Source organism: Physeter macrocephalus, chromosome 12, assembly GCF_002837175.3.
Source record: "Physeter macrocephalus isolate SW-GA chromosome 12, ASM283717v5, whole genome shotgun sequence".
NCBI lineage: Eukaryota > Metazoa > Chordata > Mammalia > Artiodactyla > Physeteridae > Physeter > Physeter macrocephalus.
In genome coordinates, this window is record NC_041225.1 from 17,920,389 (window position 1) to 17,934,540 (window position 14,152).

A 14,152-nucleotide genomic window follows, 5' to 3' on the forward strand; every position below is an offset into this window, starting at 1 on the left:
TGTCCCGGTCCGGGAAGATCCCACATGCCGCGGAGCGGCGGGGCCCATGAGCCACAACTACTGAGCCTGCGCGTCCGCAGCCTGTGCTCCGCAACGGGAGAGGCCACAACAGTGAGAGGCCCGCGTACCACAAAAAAAAAAAGAAAAAAAAAAAGGCTTGAGTACTTAGTACCTTCAGGAATCATTTTGTCTGAAATCTTCTAACTCCTTCACTTTCTTCCAAAGAAACACTGGCATCTAGAATTGTTAAAACCAAGAGCCACAGGTTTTAACTGGAGATCAAACAAACTGCCACACATATCTTGTGTCTTTCCTTCATTTACTCAGACACAAAATCTGATTCTCAAATCATTTGTCCTGTTTCTAGTTTGAACCTCATCAAGTGTGAAAATTATAGGAGCAAACATGAGATTATGACTCCATTTCCATTAAACCTCCACATTTTGTAAACCCGGTCACAGTCCTAGCTTTAGAGGTTACAGTCAAAATGCTACAGTTTTTGAAAGGGAAGGCTGTGAAGAAATGCACTCTCTTGGTTTTGGAGGCTTCTGTTTGAGGTAACTTCTGGAAAGTTATAACCTCAATATGGCTTGGTATGAAGCACATTTAAGAAGTGACTACTGACATTTCTACAGAGATTGGATAAATGCTTTTCTCCTAAATAGGTAGGTGATTTGTGTATTTATCTACAGACAATTTTTGTCCTTGGGTCTATGTTTTTTTCTTCTTTGTCAACACTTTTGATCTTTGGATAGGACTAATTTGAAAAAAAAAAATCACAGTGTTTAATAAAAAAAAAAAAAAGGGAGACCCAAAGTCATCTTTGATACTGGACAACAGACAGCAGAAAATACTCTCAATTCAATAACATTATGCATCATTCATGCATCCATTCAGCAAGTATCCAGCACCTCTGCTGTGCCAGATACAGTTCCTGCCCTCAGGAAACTTCCAGTCTGGTTGGCTGAGATACTTTAAAAAGTAAACGTAATACACAACAAAAATTATGATGAGACCTAAGAAGAAAGGTTAGATTATTGTGACACGGACTAACCAGGGGTCCAAGTTAGATAACTGGCGACTCCCTGATGAAGTGAAATTTATGCTGCACTTCCAGGATGAGTAGGTATTAAGGGGGCAAAAATCCGGGGGGGAGAGGCCTATGGAGGCCCCGAGGCAGATGAGTTTGGCTTGTTGGAGGAGCTGAAAGAAGACCCATGGGGTGGAAGTACCATGAACCATCTCAGTGTGAAGTGAAAGGGAAGCCTTGAGTGAAGACAGCTGTGTAGGGTACTGTCGGCCACACTACGGGCTCTGGATTTTACCCCAAGTGAAATGCGAACCCATTTAAGATTTTAGACCAAGGAATGACTTGATCTGATTTTGATGCTCTGACTTGATCTTTTTCAAAAGATCCCTGTGAGGAAGTTGTATTATAGAGGGGGGAGAAGAGAAATACACTGATTTCTACTGGACTGGTTTAGACTAGCCAGTATGGAAAGAGGTGGATGGACTAATATTTGTGAATTTATAGGGCTTAGAGATAAAATTAACATTTGAGTGAGGAATAGGGAGTCGTCAAGGATGAGCCCGATGTTTCTAGACTTAAACAACTGGGCGCCTGGCAGTTCTAGGTTTAGAAATGGTAACAGTCAGGGGCTTCCCTGGTGGTGCAGTGGTTGAGAGTCCGCCTGCCGATGCAGGGGATACGGGTTCGTGCCCCGGTCTGGGAGGATCCCACATGCCGCAGAGCGGCTGGGCCTGTGAGCCATGGCCGCTGAGCCTGCGCATCCAGAGCCTGTGCTCCGCAACGGGAGAGGCCACAACGGTGAGAGGCCCGCATACCGCAAAAAAAAAAAAAAAAGAAATGGTAACAGTCACAAGAGGAACATATTTGTGTGTGGATAGGCAGAGGGGTGGCAAAGTCCAGAACTCCAGTTTGGCACAAATTGGATTTGAAATGCTTGTGAGACATCCAAGTGGAAAAGTCAAATAGGTCTGTGGTTAAGAAGAGAGTTCTGAGCTGAGGATATAATTTTAGAAATTGTAAGTATATAAAAACTGGGGCTTCCCTGGTGGCACAGTGGTTAAGAATCCGCCTGCCAATGCAGGGGACACGGGTACGAGCCCTGGTCTGGGAAGATCCCACATGCAGCACAGCAACTAAGCCTGTGTGCCACAACTAGTGAGCCTGCGCTCTAGAGCCCACAAGCCACAGCTACTGAGCCCACGTGCCACAACTACTGAAGCCTGCGTGCCTAAAGCCTGTGCTCCGCAACAAGAGAAGCCACGATAATGAGAAGCCCGCGCACAGCAACAAAGACCCAACACAGCCATAAAATAAATAAAATAAATAAATAAATTTATTTAAAAAAATATTGAAGGTCATGGGAATTGATGAGATCATCCAGAGAGAGACAGAGAGACAGAGAGGACGTGGAGAAGAAAAATCAGAAATGCTAAAAGATTCCAACATTCAAGATTGGCTTCAGGAGGGACAGTCAGCAAAGGAGTCTGAGAAGACACAGCCAGAGGGGCAAGAAACAAACCAGGAGGGTATGGTATTAGATAACTCAATACAAGTGGGGTAATCAACAGTTTTCAATGCTGTAACTCTTCTGGTGAGACAAAGGACTGAAAAGAGCCTGGTATATGTGCTCTGCAGACCCACTGTGGTCACTGGTGACCCAGTGAGTGATTCTGGTGGAGAGGAGGGGCAGAAAATAATCAAAGGAGTAAGTCCCCAAGTAACTGAGAAGAAATGGGACAAACTTTTGATAAGGGGAAGGCAGTGTCCTCTTGTAATGGGGGGAAGGGAGACGATGAGTGAAGACAAAGGTAGTTGTGTGCATCTGGTTACAGGAAGATGAGGCTTCCCTGTTAGATGCCAGTCAGCATGGTATGCAATAGGGAAGTAAAGATGAATAAGACAGAGCATCAGATTCAGGTCACTCACTCAAGAAATCAGGAAGACAGATAACTAAATCTCATATTATCCACATATTATCAATTCTGTGATGGAGGTAGTTATAGGATACTCAGGGAGAAAACTCATAAAATGCCATCACCAGTGAACTGCTGTGAGTTATGTGTATATAATGTAATACCCAGAAATGCCACTAAAAAAAGCTATACAAAGAGATACTATAGATAAAAATACTATAGATAAACAGAAATGAAATTCTACAAAATGTTCAAGGAAGCTACAGGAATTCAGGAAAAAGAAAACAGAAAAATGAAAAAACAAAGAGAACAAACAGAAGATGAAAAATAAAGTGGTAGACTTAAGCCCTAACATAATTAATTATCATTAATGTAACATTACATTAAGTAATATTAGTTAATCAGTTTAATTATCAACTAATAATTATATTAAATGTAAATGGTCCAAATACATCAATTAAAAGACAGAAATTGGCAAAGTGGATATGTTGTCTGTAAGAAACTCACTTCAAATATAGGTAGGTTGAAAGTGAAAGAATGGAAAAAGTTATACTATGCAAACATTAATCAAAAGAAACTAACAGTGGCTACATTGATATAGGATAAAGTAGACTTCAGAGCAAAGAAGATTACCAGAGTGGAACATACATCATTATAAAAGGTCAATCCACCAAGAAGATGTAGCAATCCCAAATGTGTGTGCACAAAATAACAGCTGTAAAATATGTGAAGCAAAAACTGATAGAATGGAAAGGACAAATAGACAAATCCACAATTACAGTTGGAGACTTCAACACTCCTCTCCCTACAATTGATAGAGCAACTAGACAGAAAGTCAGCAAGGATATAGAATATCTCAACAACAACATCAACCAACAGGTTCTAACTGACATTTATAGAACACTCCACCCAACATCAGCAGAATAGACATAAAACATATACCAACACAGATCATATCTTGGGCCACAAAAAATACTCAATGAATTTACAAAAATTGAAATCATACAGGATGTGTACTTAGACCACAATGGAACCAAACTAGAAATCAATACAAGTAAGATCACAGGGAATCTTGAAACACTTGGAAGTAAAACAGCACACTTCTAAAAGCATCAAAGAGGATGACGTCTTACTGAACTGAATGACAATGAAAATACAACATACAAAAATTTGTGAGATGTGGCTACAGCAGTGATGAGAGTGAAATGTACAGCACTAAATGCTTATATTATAAAAGAGGACTGGGCACATACCCTGAGAAAACCATAATTCAAAAAGAGTCATGTACCACAATGTTCACTGCACCTCTATTTACAATAGCCAGGATGTGGAAGCAACCTAAGTGTCCGTCGACAGATGAATGGATAAAGAAGATGTGGCACATATATACAATGGAATATTACTCAGCCGTAAAAGGAAACGAAATTGAGTTATTTGTAGTGCTAAAAAAAAAAAAAAATGGTCATGAAGAACCTAGGGGCAGGATGGGAATAAAGACACAGACCTACTAGAGAATGGACTTGATGTAATGAGGGGAAGGATAGGCTGTGACAAAGTGAGAGTGGCATGGACATATATACACTACCAAACGTAGAATAGATAGCTAGTTTGAAGCAGCTGCATGTGACAGGGAGATCAGCTCGGTGCTTTGTGACCACCTAGAGGGGTGGTATAGGGGGAGTGGGAGGGAGGGAGATGCAAGAGTGAAGAGATATGGGAACATGTGTATATGTATAGCTGATTCACTTTGTTATAAAGCAGAAACTAACACACCATTGTAAAGCAATTATACTCCAATAAAGATGTTTAAAAAAAGAAATCAAAATAAATCAATTTTCAAAAGTAAAAAAAAAAATAAAAGAGGACAAATCTCAAATCAATAATCTAAGCTCCCTCAAGAAACTAGAAAAAAAAGAACAAAATGAACCCAAAGCAAGCAGGAGGAGGGAAATAATAAAGATAAGATATCAATGAGATTGAAAAAAGAAAAACTGACAGAGACTATCAATGAAACAAAAACCTAGTTCTTTGAAAAGAGCAATAAAATTGATAAACCTCTAGTAAGACTGACAAAGAAAAAAAGAAGATCTGTATCAAGAATGAAACAGGGGCTATCACTATAGATCCAGACATCAAAAGGACAATGAAGGAACGCAACTGTACACAACATAAATATGACAACGTAAATGACATGATGGATTAATTACTTGAAGAGCATGTACTACCATAACCTACCCAATGTGAAATAATCTGAATAGTCCTTTAACAATTAAGGAAATAGAATTTGTAAGTTTCTAAAAGCCTCCAGGCCCACATGGTTTCCCTGGAAAATTCTGACAAACATTTAAAGAAGAATTAACATTAATGTTATACAATCTCTTCAAGAAAGAGAAGAGCAAGGAACACTTCGTAATTCACATTATAAGCCAGCACTATCCTAATGTCAAAACCAGACAAAGACAATACAAAAAAAGAAACCTTTGGAACAATATTCCTCATGAATATAAGAAGACAAGCACGTGAGGAAAATGTAGAGCAATGGGAATTCTCTTATATTGCTGGTGGGAGTGTCAGAAGGTACAACCATTTTGGGAAAATGGTTTGGGATAGTCTACTCAAATTGAACATCCTATAGCACTTCTACTCTTGGGGACAGACCAATAGGAATGTTTCCATACACTCCCCGAAGACCTGTACGAGAATGTTAGTGACAGCACTATTCCAACAGCCCTAAACACCCTCGTGTCCGTCAGCAGTAGGACAGGTAAGCAAATTACAGTATATGCACATAATGGAATAGGATCCAGCAATGGAAATGAATAAACTTCACTTACATGCAATATCATGCATGAGTCTCACCAACAAAATGCTGAGCGACAGAAGCCAGACACAGCAGCGGGCACTCATGATCCTATTGATGTAATTGTGCTTCAAAGACAAGCACAATTACCCTACGGTGTAAGAAATCAGGAGAGTGGTTATTCTTTTGGAGGATGCTGCCCAGAAGGGGATGTGGGAGACCCAAGAGGCTGGTCATGTCTGTGTCTTGATCTGGGTGCTGGCTACATGGGTGAGTGTGGTTTATGAATATTCATCAAGCTGTATTCTTAGGTAACGTGTAACTTTTCTCTATGCCTGGTGTATTCCATTGCAAGTTGACTAAAAAAGAAGAAAAAAGCCTACTGGATCTGGTGACATGAAGACTGTGGGTGAGCACAAGTTGTGAGGAAGTGGTAGGCTGCAGGGATCTAACGTTAATTCCAATTTTACAAATGGCGACAGCAGAGCACAGAGCAGTTCAGTGACTGGGTCAAGGTTGCAGAGCTACTGGGTAGCAGAGAAGGGATTTGAACCCAGGGAGCAGGGCTGCTGAGCTGGTGCTCACTCACTAAACTAGCCTGTCTCTTATTTTGAGAGCACAAAGGCAATGATAAAGGAACATCACGACAGGAATATGCAAATGCATGAGCGTATGAGGCTACTTTAGGAAGAGCAAACAGGTGTAGCAACTCGATGCTCTTGTGGATGTTCCTTTATCACAGTGGCTACTCAGGCTGGTGACCAAGAGTCACAAAGACAACCAGGTGTCATGTTAGAAAAGGACAAGGATTTTAGTACACTATATTTTTGAGGCAGGGAAATATACAGTACATTTTTGAAAGAGTTTGGGTTAAGGGACAGACTCTGATTATATCTGAAAAAATAATTTACGTTAGATGCTTAATTATCTCTCAACGCCAGAGAAATGCAGAGCGTGTATGTGTGCTGTGTATATGCACAGGCTCCACTCTTTTGGGGTGCAATCATATTTTGGTCTTGAAGAGAAAAAAAATTCTATGTCATTAGTGTTTTTTAAAAGCATGGGATTTACGATTTTGTGATTAGGTCAGGGTATATACAGGATATATAAAGGATAACTTAATATAATCAGTGTTAGAGCAATCACTAAACTGCTACATACAAAACCACTGTCTGGAGTCTTAATTACAAGGGAGGATTAGGGTATGAAAGTCAGCTGCTTTCATTGTAAAAGACAGGAAGGTGTACATACATACATACATACGGACCGAAAGCAAGAAGGATGTGACTGCTAGATTCACGGTACAATATTTTCCACAGCTACAGGCTGAAAAGGAGTAGTTAATGAAGCAAAATGAGTAAACTAAAGGTTCTCACTGCCTTCGAGAATGTGTCTAGTTCATCCTTGATAACTAATTTTTTAAAATTGTGTTTTCAGTGGAAACATTTCCTGGAGATAATTCAGGAAATTCTTTCCAAATTAAGAAAGTCTCGCTGAATGAAACAGTCTGTAAATTCCTTTTCCAGTATCAAGTATACACACTCTACATGTTTGCTATGACTTAATCCACAGCAAACATAGGTCCAATCCTATCTGGACCTCCACTGGGAAAAGAAACACAAGAGATGAAATCATTTGCTTGTAGACATAAAGACGAGGAGCCAACATGAGGGGTGAAATCGTTCCCCAGATCTGCCAAGATTGCTAGGTTGTGGATGTCTGGCGGGTCTGCTGCATGCACCTAGAAACAGATCAGTCAATCTCTAAAAAAGCCCGAGGGGCTCTCCTTGCTCAAACTTTCTTCACTTGGGCTTTTCTCAGCTGGCCAATCTAGTTTCAAACTGCATTGAGTTCTATCTCATACCCAGTCCCTTCTGTGATGCCTCACCTTCTCTTACAAGGTGAGCAAGCTTTTCTGTGATCTCACAGTCATGTCTGGCTCAGATGCTCTTCCCGGAAATTTTCTTTGATCTCACCTCTGCACGCTCTCTCAGTACATTATGTGCATTTGCATGTCTAGACAGCTGCAACACCTGCACGGCATTCCAAGATGCCTCTGTATAAAATTCACTATTCCAAGATCAACTGAACAGTATAGGTGTCTTGTATCACGTGTAAAAATGACACAGAAAACCTCTCTGAATTGTCTTTATACCCATCACGTTTATCCCACCTTGACACGATACAAAACAGGTGATGAGAAAAAGGAGACAGAAGTGGAGGAAAATCTGTCTTTTCATGTTTTCAAACTTGCTTTAAAATACAAACATTTTCTGAAATGCAGAAGTGAGAGTGATGAATGTTAATTGGGTAGTTTTTCACCTTAACTGAGTGATCAGAAGAGTATTTATAAACCCCTGACTGATGTCTCGAGCTGATAAACCAACACCAGGGGAGAACATTTCAAGCACATTTATCACTTAAGACAAACAGGCTATTCCGAGCTCGATTATTTTTTATTCATCGTTTTAGCTCACCTCTACCTTTGCTCCCGCTCAGTGTTAATAATATCTGTATAAGATTTCTCAATATTTAACGCTAAAGCATGCTTGTTGCGTGCTGATGAGGCGAAGCTCACACATTTGATCTCCAGAAAGCCAGTAACCTTTCCAAAAAAAAAGCTCTATCTCACACTGAAGCCTGGCCCCAGGCGCCCTCCTTATAAATAGCTGCTGTTGGCTTTGATGCCATGAAGATCACAGAATTACAGTTTTAAGGGAAATTAAAGCCAAGATATTTGAACAGACTGGCCCAATGGCACAGAATCTCGTAATCAGCAGAGGATACTCAGCATCCTAGAGCATCACAGTTGAGCATCTGTATGACTCAGTTAATACCCAGGACGGTCTACCAGGTTGGCAGCATCATATCACATTCAGAGAACCGCAACATCAAGGAAAATCTTACCTGTTCATTTTCCTCTTCATCGCTACTTAGCTTAAGGTCATCTTCTAGCATTCTGAAAGAGGGAACAAAGAGGTACAGATACTTAGCAAATTCAAGGGAATTTAGCACCAAAATACCTGTATTAGAGCAATGTTTCAGTAATGAGAGTATTAGATTTCCTAATTAAAAAAAAAAGGTTCCTTTTGAGCCCTTTTCCTCTGATGCACTTAGGAAATTACCAACTGCCACATCATGAAAATAAGCCCTCACAACAGCCAAAGGACGTGATGACCTGCTTCAAGAATATGAGGTTTTAAACGAACAGAGTCAAATAGGTGCTTTTCCTTGTGAAGTTGTAATTCCACAATTATTTGTCCAGTGTCTTCCACGTGGCGGGTGCTGAGCTCCATCTCCATCACCATTTGTGGGAAGCAGAAGGAAAGAGCGGGCAGAACCCTGCCGAGAGCTAGAAAACCACAAACTCAAGTTCTCAGAGCAGCTGCTGGGTCTTCCCCCATCAAGGATCTGGAAAAGACAGCTGCCTGAACATCCTACCGGATGAGGAAAACCAAATAGGAGGAAACTTTCTGGAAAGACTCTGGGGAGGAACTCCCCAGCGCCCCCTGGGTCCCTCAGCTGCGTCATGACAGCCGCCGTGTGGAAGCTTACTTCTGGGTCCGTAAGAGTTAAAAAAAAAAAAAAAAAAAGTTAAGTTAAAAAAAAAAAAAAAAAGAATTTGAAAAAGAATGAATATATGGTGGGTATGCATAACTGAATCACTTTGCTGTACCACCTGAAACTAACACAACACTGTAAATCAACTCTACTCCAATATGAAATTTTAAAGAGAGAGGATATGTTAAAAAAAATTAAATTAAAAAAAGAAAGAAAATTTCCAACATTATTTCTGACGATGATGAAATTGTATTCTTATCAGCATTGCTGATTTATTTCTTTGTAGAATAATAGTTTTCAGATGAAGTCATTTCAAAAGAAGTCTCACTCAGAAGCATGCTCTACACACAGATGAATGCAGAGCTCTTCTGTCCGGAGTGAGGGGAAAAGTTCGTCTTTGGATGGACCCTGGGGCTCCGGGGATCAGTCTGGAAGCCACTGAGTCCCTGTGCTTGAAGGCCTCGTTGTCCTCTCTGAAATCACCATCAAAGTCCAAAGACTGACCCCTAAAATGTGTTGTTTCCTATAAAAGCCAATTATAGGCCTATTGTGGATACGTTCCTCTGAATATTTTTATAAGTAACTCCAGTGACGTTTGGGGTGAGCTTGGGGTAAAGATCGGCCAGGGCAGGGCGTGGGCCCACTCCTGCCTCTCACGGCTGTGTGTTTGGGGCCAGTTAACGGCCCCGCCCCCAGCCCCATTTCCCTCTTTGTAAAATGAAGGGTTGTGCTGGATATCTCCAGGGTCCAGTCCTCCTTTAGCGTCCGAGAGTCTGCAAAATAAATTTGCCCCCTATTTCCTGAAGTAAAACAACTCCTGTATTTGTTCTAAAGAGCACAGTTGTGAAATTTTAAAGCCATTCTTGGTATACCATTTAAGCCACAACCATTAGGACAACCAAATCCCCCCTGGCTACAGCTATTCTACCAGTAGCAAGTAGTATCCTTCTTTTATTATTCAAACCAGAAGCAAACAAGCCAAACACTGGCAAAGACTGCACAGCTGCACCTCAACCGCCCTTCACGTCTGTGTGGCACACGTCACTCATTTCCCTTGACCTCACAAACTTGAACCTGGGCTTCGAAGAGAAGAGACACTGGTGATTTATTATATTAGAGTGCTGTTGGGGGAGAATCTAGGAGAGGACGGTGTTTCCTTTGTCCTGGGACACTACTGACCAGCACGGTGACGGCTCAGAGTACAGTACCAGTTGGTTGGCTGGGCAGCTACCCCAAGACTTTTTTTTTTTTTTTTTTTTTGGCTGCGTTGGGTCTTCGTTGCTGCGCACGGGCTTCCTCTAGTTACAGCGAGCGGGGGCTACTCTTCGTTGCAGTGCTCGGGCTTCTCATTGCGGTGGCTTCTCTTGTTGCAGAGCACGGGCTCTAAGTGCACGGGCTTCAGTAGTTGTGGCACGTGGGCTCAGCAGTTGTGGCTCGTGGGCTTAGCTGCTCCGCGGCATGTGGGATCTCCCCGGACCAGGGCTCGAACCCGTGTCCCCTGCATCGGCAGGCGGATTCTTAACCACTGCGCCACCAGGGAAGTCCCCCCAAGATGATTTTCCTACCCAAAGGCACAAATACGTTTCTGATGAAAAGGACCAAAGAAGGTAGGACAGTTTGTTACCCCCACTCCTCACTCTCTCTTTTGGGGTCAGCTGCCAACTGCAATTCGGTTTAATCTCAAGGACTGCCCAGTAAACACTGGGTGTTCAAAGTGTGGGTGGTCCTGCCGGGGGCGGGTGGGAAGGACACACAATCGTTGTTAATGACCCCCCCGTTAGATGGAAGTCACGTCAAGGGTGACTGAGGAGTTTCATCTGCGTATGGGCGACAGTGTGGACAGATTTGAAGGCCATGGCCAACCAGAGCAAGATGCCCCGAGGCAAGGGATCTTAGCTTGGCTGCACACCCGTCTTGTGACTCGGTTACCACATGAAGCTGGCCCAGTAAAAGCCGTGTGTGGGGTTCCTTTTAAGGCAGGGAGTAGAACTTGTTTTGTTTATTCTAGGTGCGCCGCTAAATGTGTCAACACATGAACATGTGTCTGGTTGAATCTCAGGCTGCCTTTCACACCCCTGATCCTGGGAGAGTCACACCTCTGGGCCATGGTTTTGTCATTTCTATAGTGAGACTCCGCTCCTTGTCATCCTTGCCAGAAGAAAAGCAGTCAGAGATCCACCTCGCTTTGGGAATAGAAATTATCACTGAATTTACCTCTCTTATGTAAAAAAAAAAAAAAAAAAAAAAAAGATTGTGTTTCTGGTGTGAGATCCAAAAACAAAGGATCAAATGTAAAAACATTCTGTATTCAAGAGAGGCTTTGAGAGAAGTTAGACTCCAATACACTTTAGAATGTCCTGGAAAAACGGGAAGACCGAGTCTGACTGCTCATTCGCATCGCACAGTAATCCTGCGAGGCTGCTGCTACCAGCACGAGGGACCACATTCCTGCAACAGACCCCAACAGGCATGCGCTGAGATGACTCAGTCTCAAGGCCACCCAAGAACACGCCCGGCCCTTCTGCATCATTCTGGTCGCAGTGGAGTCCCCGTGACTCAAATTCCAAAGCGCAGTGCTTGTCCCTTTTAATGCTGGGAAAACCAAAGCGGCTCCGTAGAGAGCCTGAGGAGGAGCTGAAGAAGATTTGAAGTTAGAGCAGAATACGGAAGAGCTGGACCACTTAGGAGCCTGAGAGCTGTCCTCATTTGGTGACGGCTGTGTCTGCCTCCATCGAAACACACAAATGGCACCCTCGGAGCAGTCTGCCCCCGGATCGGAGCTCACCTGCTTGACAACGTGTTTATCATCTGTCTGTTTTCAAAAGGAATTACACTGGCGTAAGTAAATTAAACAAGAATAATAATAACAAAAGTTTTAAACCAAGAGTGAAAGAAAATGCAAAGTAAGTGTTGGTTGGGACACAGGGCAGAGATGGAGGGTACCTGACTCTGTTTTTGAAAAAGGAAGGCAGGCCAAGACTCTGAGGCTCTGAAGCGCTGAGGGCGTGAGGATGGAGACTGGGGTGGGTCATCAGCACATAAGTGCAGGGCCCGTGCTTCATCATCACACTGACTCGCAGGGCACCCTGGCGCACCTCTGCATCGCTAACTGCCCCCATCTGAGCACCACCAGGCCTTCCTCCCGATGGAGACGCCCACCCACCCAGAGCCACGCTCCTTCCGTGTCCCTCGCCCCCCCCACCGTGTCCTCGCAGCACCCTCCTAGGTGTCCCAGCTCCTGTCCGACCTGACCTCATTCAACCCTACCTCGAGGTGGGCGCTGCCGGGGCAGCAGACCTCGGGGGTCTGAGCACAGACTCTGGAGTCAGACAGCCTAGGAGGAACCCTGGCTGTGCCACTCAGCTAGCCCTGCCTCAATGGGTTTTCCAGGGAATCATTACACAGTCCTTGGGAAGAGCTTAGCATAGAACCTTGTGCGGAACCAACATTCAACACATGTTCCTTTTTCATTAGTATTCCTCTTTTACCTCTGAGGGCCGTGCCTTGGAGCATTTACGAAACCTGCATGCGTAAACAGTTTGGGACAGAAGATGTTTCCGTAACAATGCCTTAAAACTAAGCCATTTGCTCTATTTTCAGGCCATCCTGAGAAGAAAAGACGACGTTTTCTAGAGGTTGCGGGGAGGGGGGGATATATTTTAGGATATAACTGCTGCCATGGTTGATTGATCGGAGGTGAGTTCATGCCTGCAGCGGACAGAAAACATGGCCACCAGCCTGAGCGCACAGGGGGCGTATCCTGGGAGCCTGTGGTCGGCCCCACAGCCTGGGGACAACAGGGACGTTGAAATAAAACAGATAATAAAATCAAACTCTACGAACGAAGGCCAGAGAGCAGACATGCAGCCAGAGGCACAGAGAGACCTGGGCTTCGTGCCCCGAGCACCTGAGGAGCTGTCACGTTGTGTCCAGAGCACGTCCATCAGTGCCTGGCGGTGACTTCATGGTGGAGTCTGACCAGACAGCTGACCACGTGGGACCCTGACAGGACCGAGGCAGGATTTTTTTTTTTTAAAACGTGCAATTATAGGATCATCTCAATAGATGCAGAGAAAGCTTTTGACAGAATTCAACACCCATTCATGATAAAAACCCTGCAGAAAGTAGGCATAGAGGGAACTTTCCTCAACATAATAAAGGCCATATATGACAAACCCACAGCCAACATCGTCCTCAATGGTGAAAAACTGAAACCATTTCCACTAAGATCAGGAACAAGACAAGGTTGCCCACACTCACCACTCTTATTCAACATAGTTTTGGAAGTTCTAGCCACAGCAATCAGAGAAGAAAAAGAAATAAAAGGAATCCAAATAGGAAAAGAAGAAGTAAAGCTGTCACTATTTGCAGATGACATGATATTATACATAGAGAATCCTAAGGAGGCTACCAGGAAACTACTAGAGCTAATCAATGAATTTGGCAAAGTAGCAGGATACAAAATTAATGCACAGAAATCTCTGGCATTCTTATACACTAATGATGAAAAATCTGAGAGTGAAATTAAGAAAACACTCCCATTTACCATTGCAACAAAAAGAATAAAATATCTAGGAATAAACCTACCTAAGGAGACAAAAAACTTGTATGCAGAAAACTATAAGACACTGATGAAAGAAATTAAAGATGATACAAATAGGTGGAGAAATATACCATGTTCTTGGATTGGAAGAATCAACATTGTGAAAATGACTCTACTACCCAAAGCAATCTACAGATTCAATGCAATCCCTATCAAACTACCACTAGCATTTTTTACAGAACTAGAAAAAAAAATTTCACAATTTGTATGGAAACACAAAAGACCCCAAATAGCAAAAGCAATCT

General features: G+C 42.8%; 1 protein-coding gene across 1 annotated transcript in view; it reads right to left on the reverse strand.

Annotated features, from left to right (window-relative positions):
* Positions 1-14,152, reverse strand: part of AFF3 (ALF transcription elongation factor 3) — a 586,002-nt gene that overhangs the window by 114,188 nt on the left and 457,662 nt on the right. Inside the window, exon 10 of the mRNA XM_028496803.2 lies at positions 8,651-8,702. Coding sequence (XP_028352604.1) covers positions 8,651-8,702 — 52 coding nt within the window. The remainder of the gene's footprint in view (positions 1-8,650; positions 8,703-14,152) is intronic.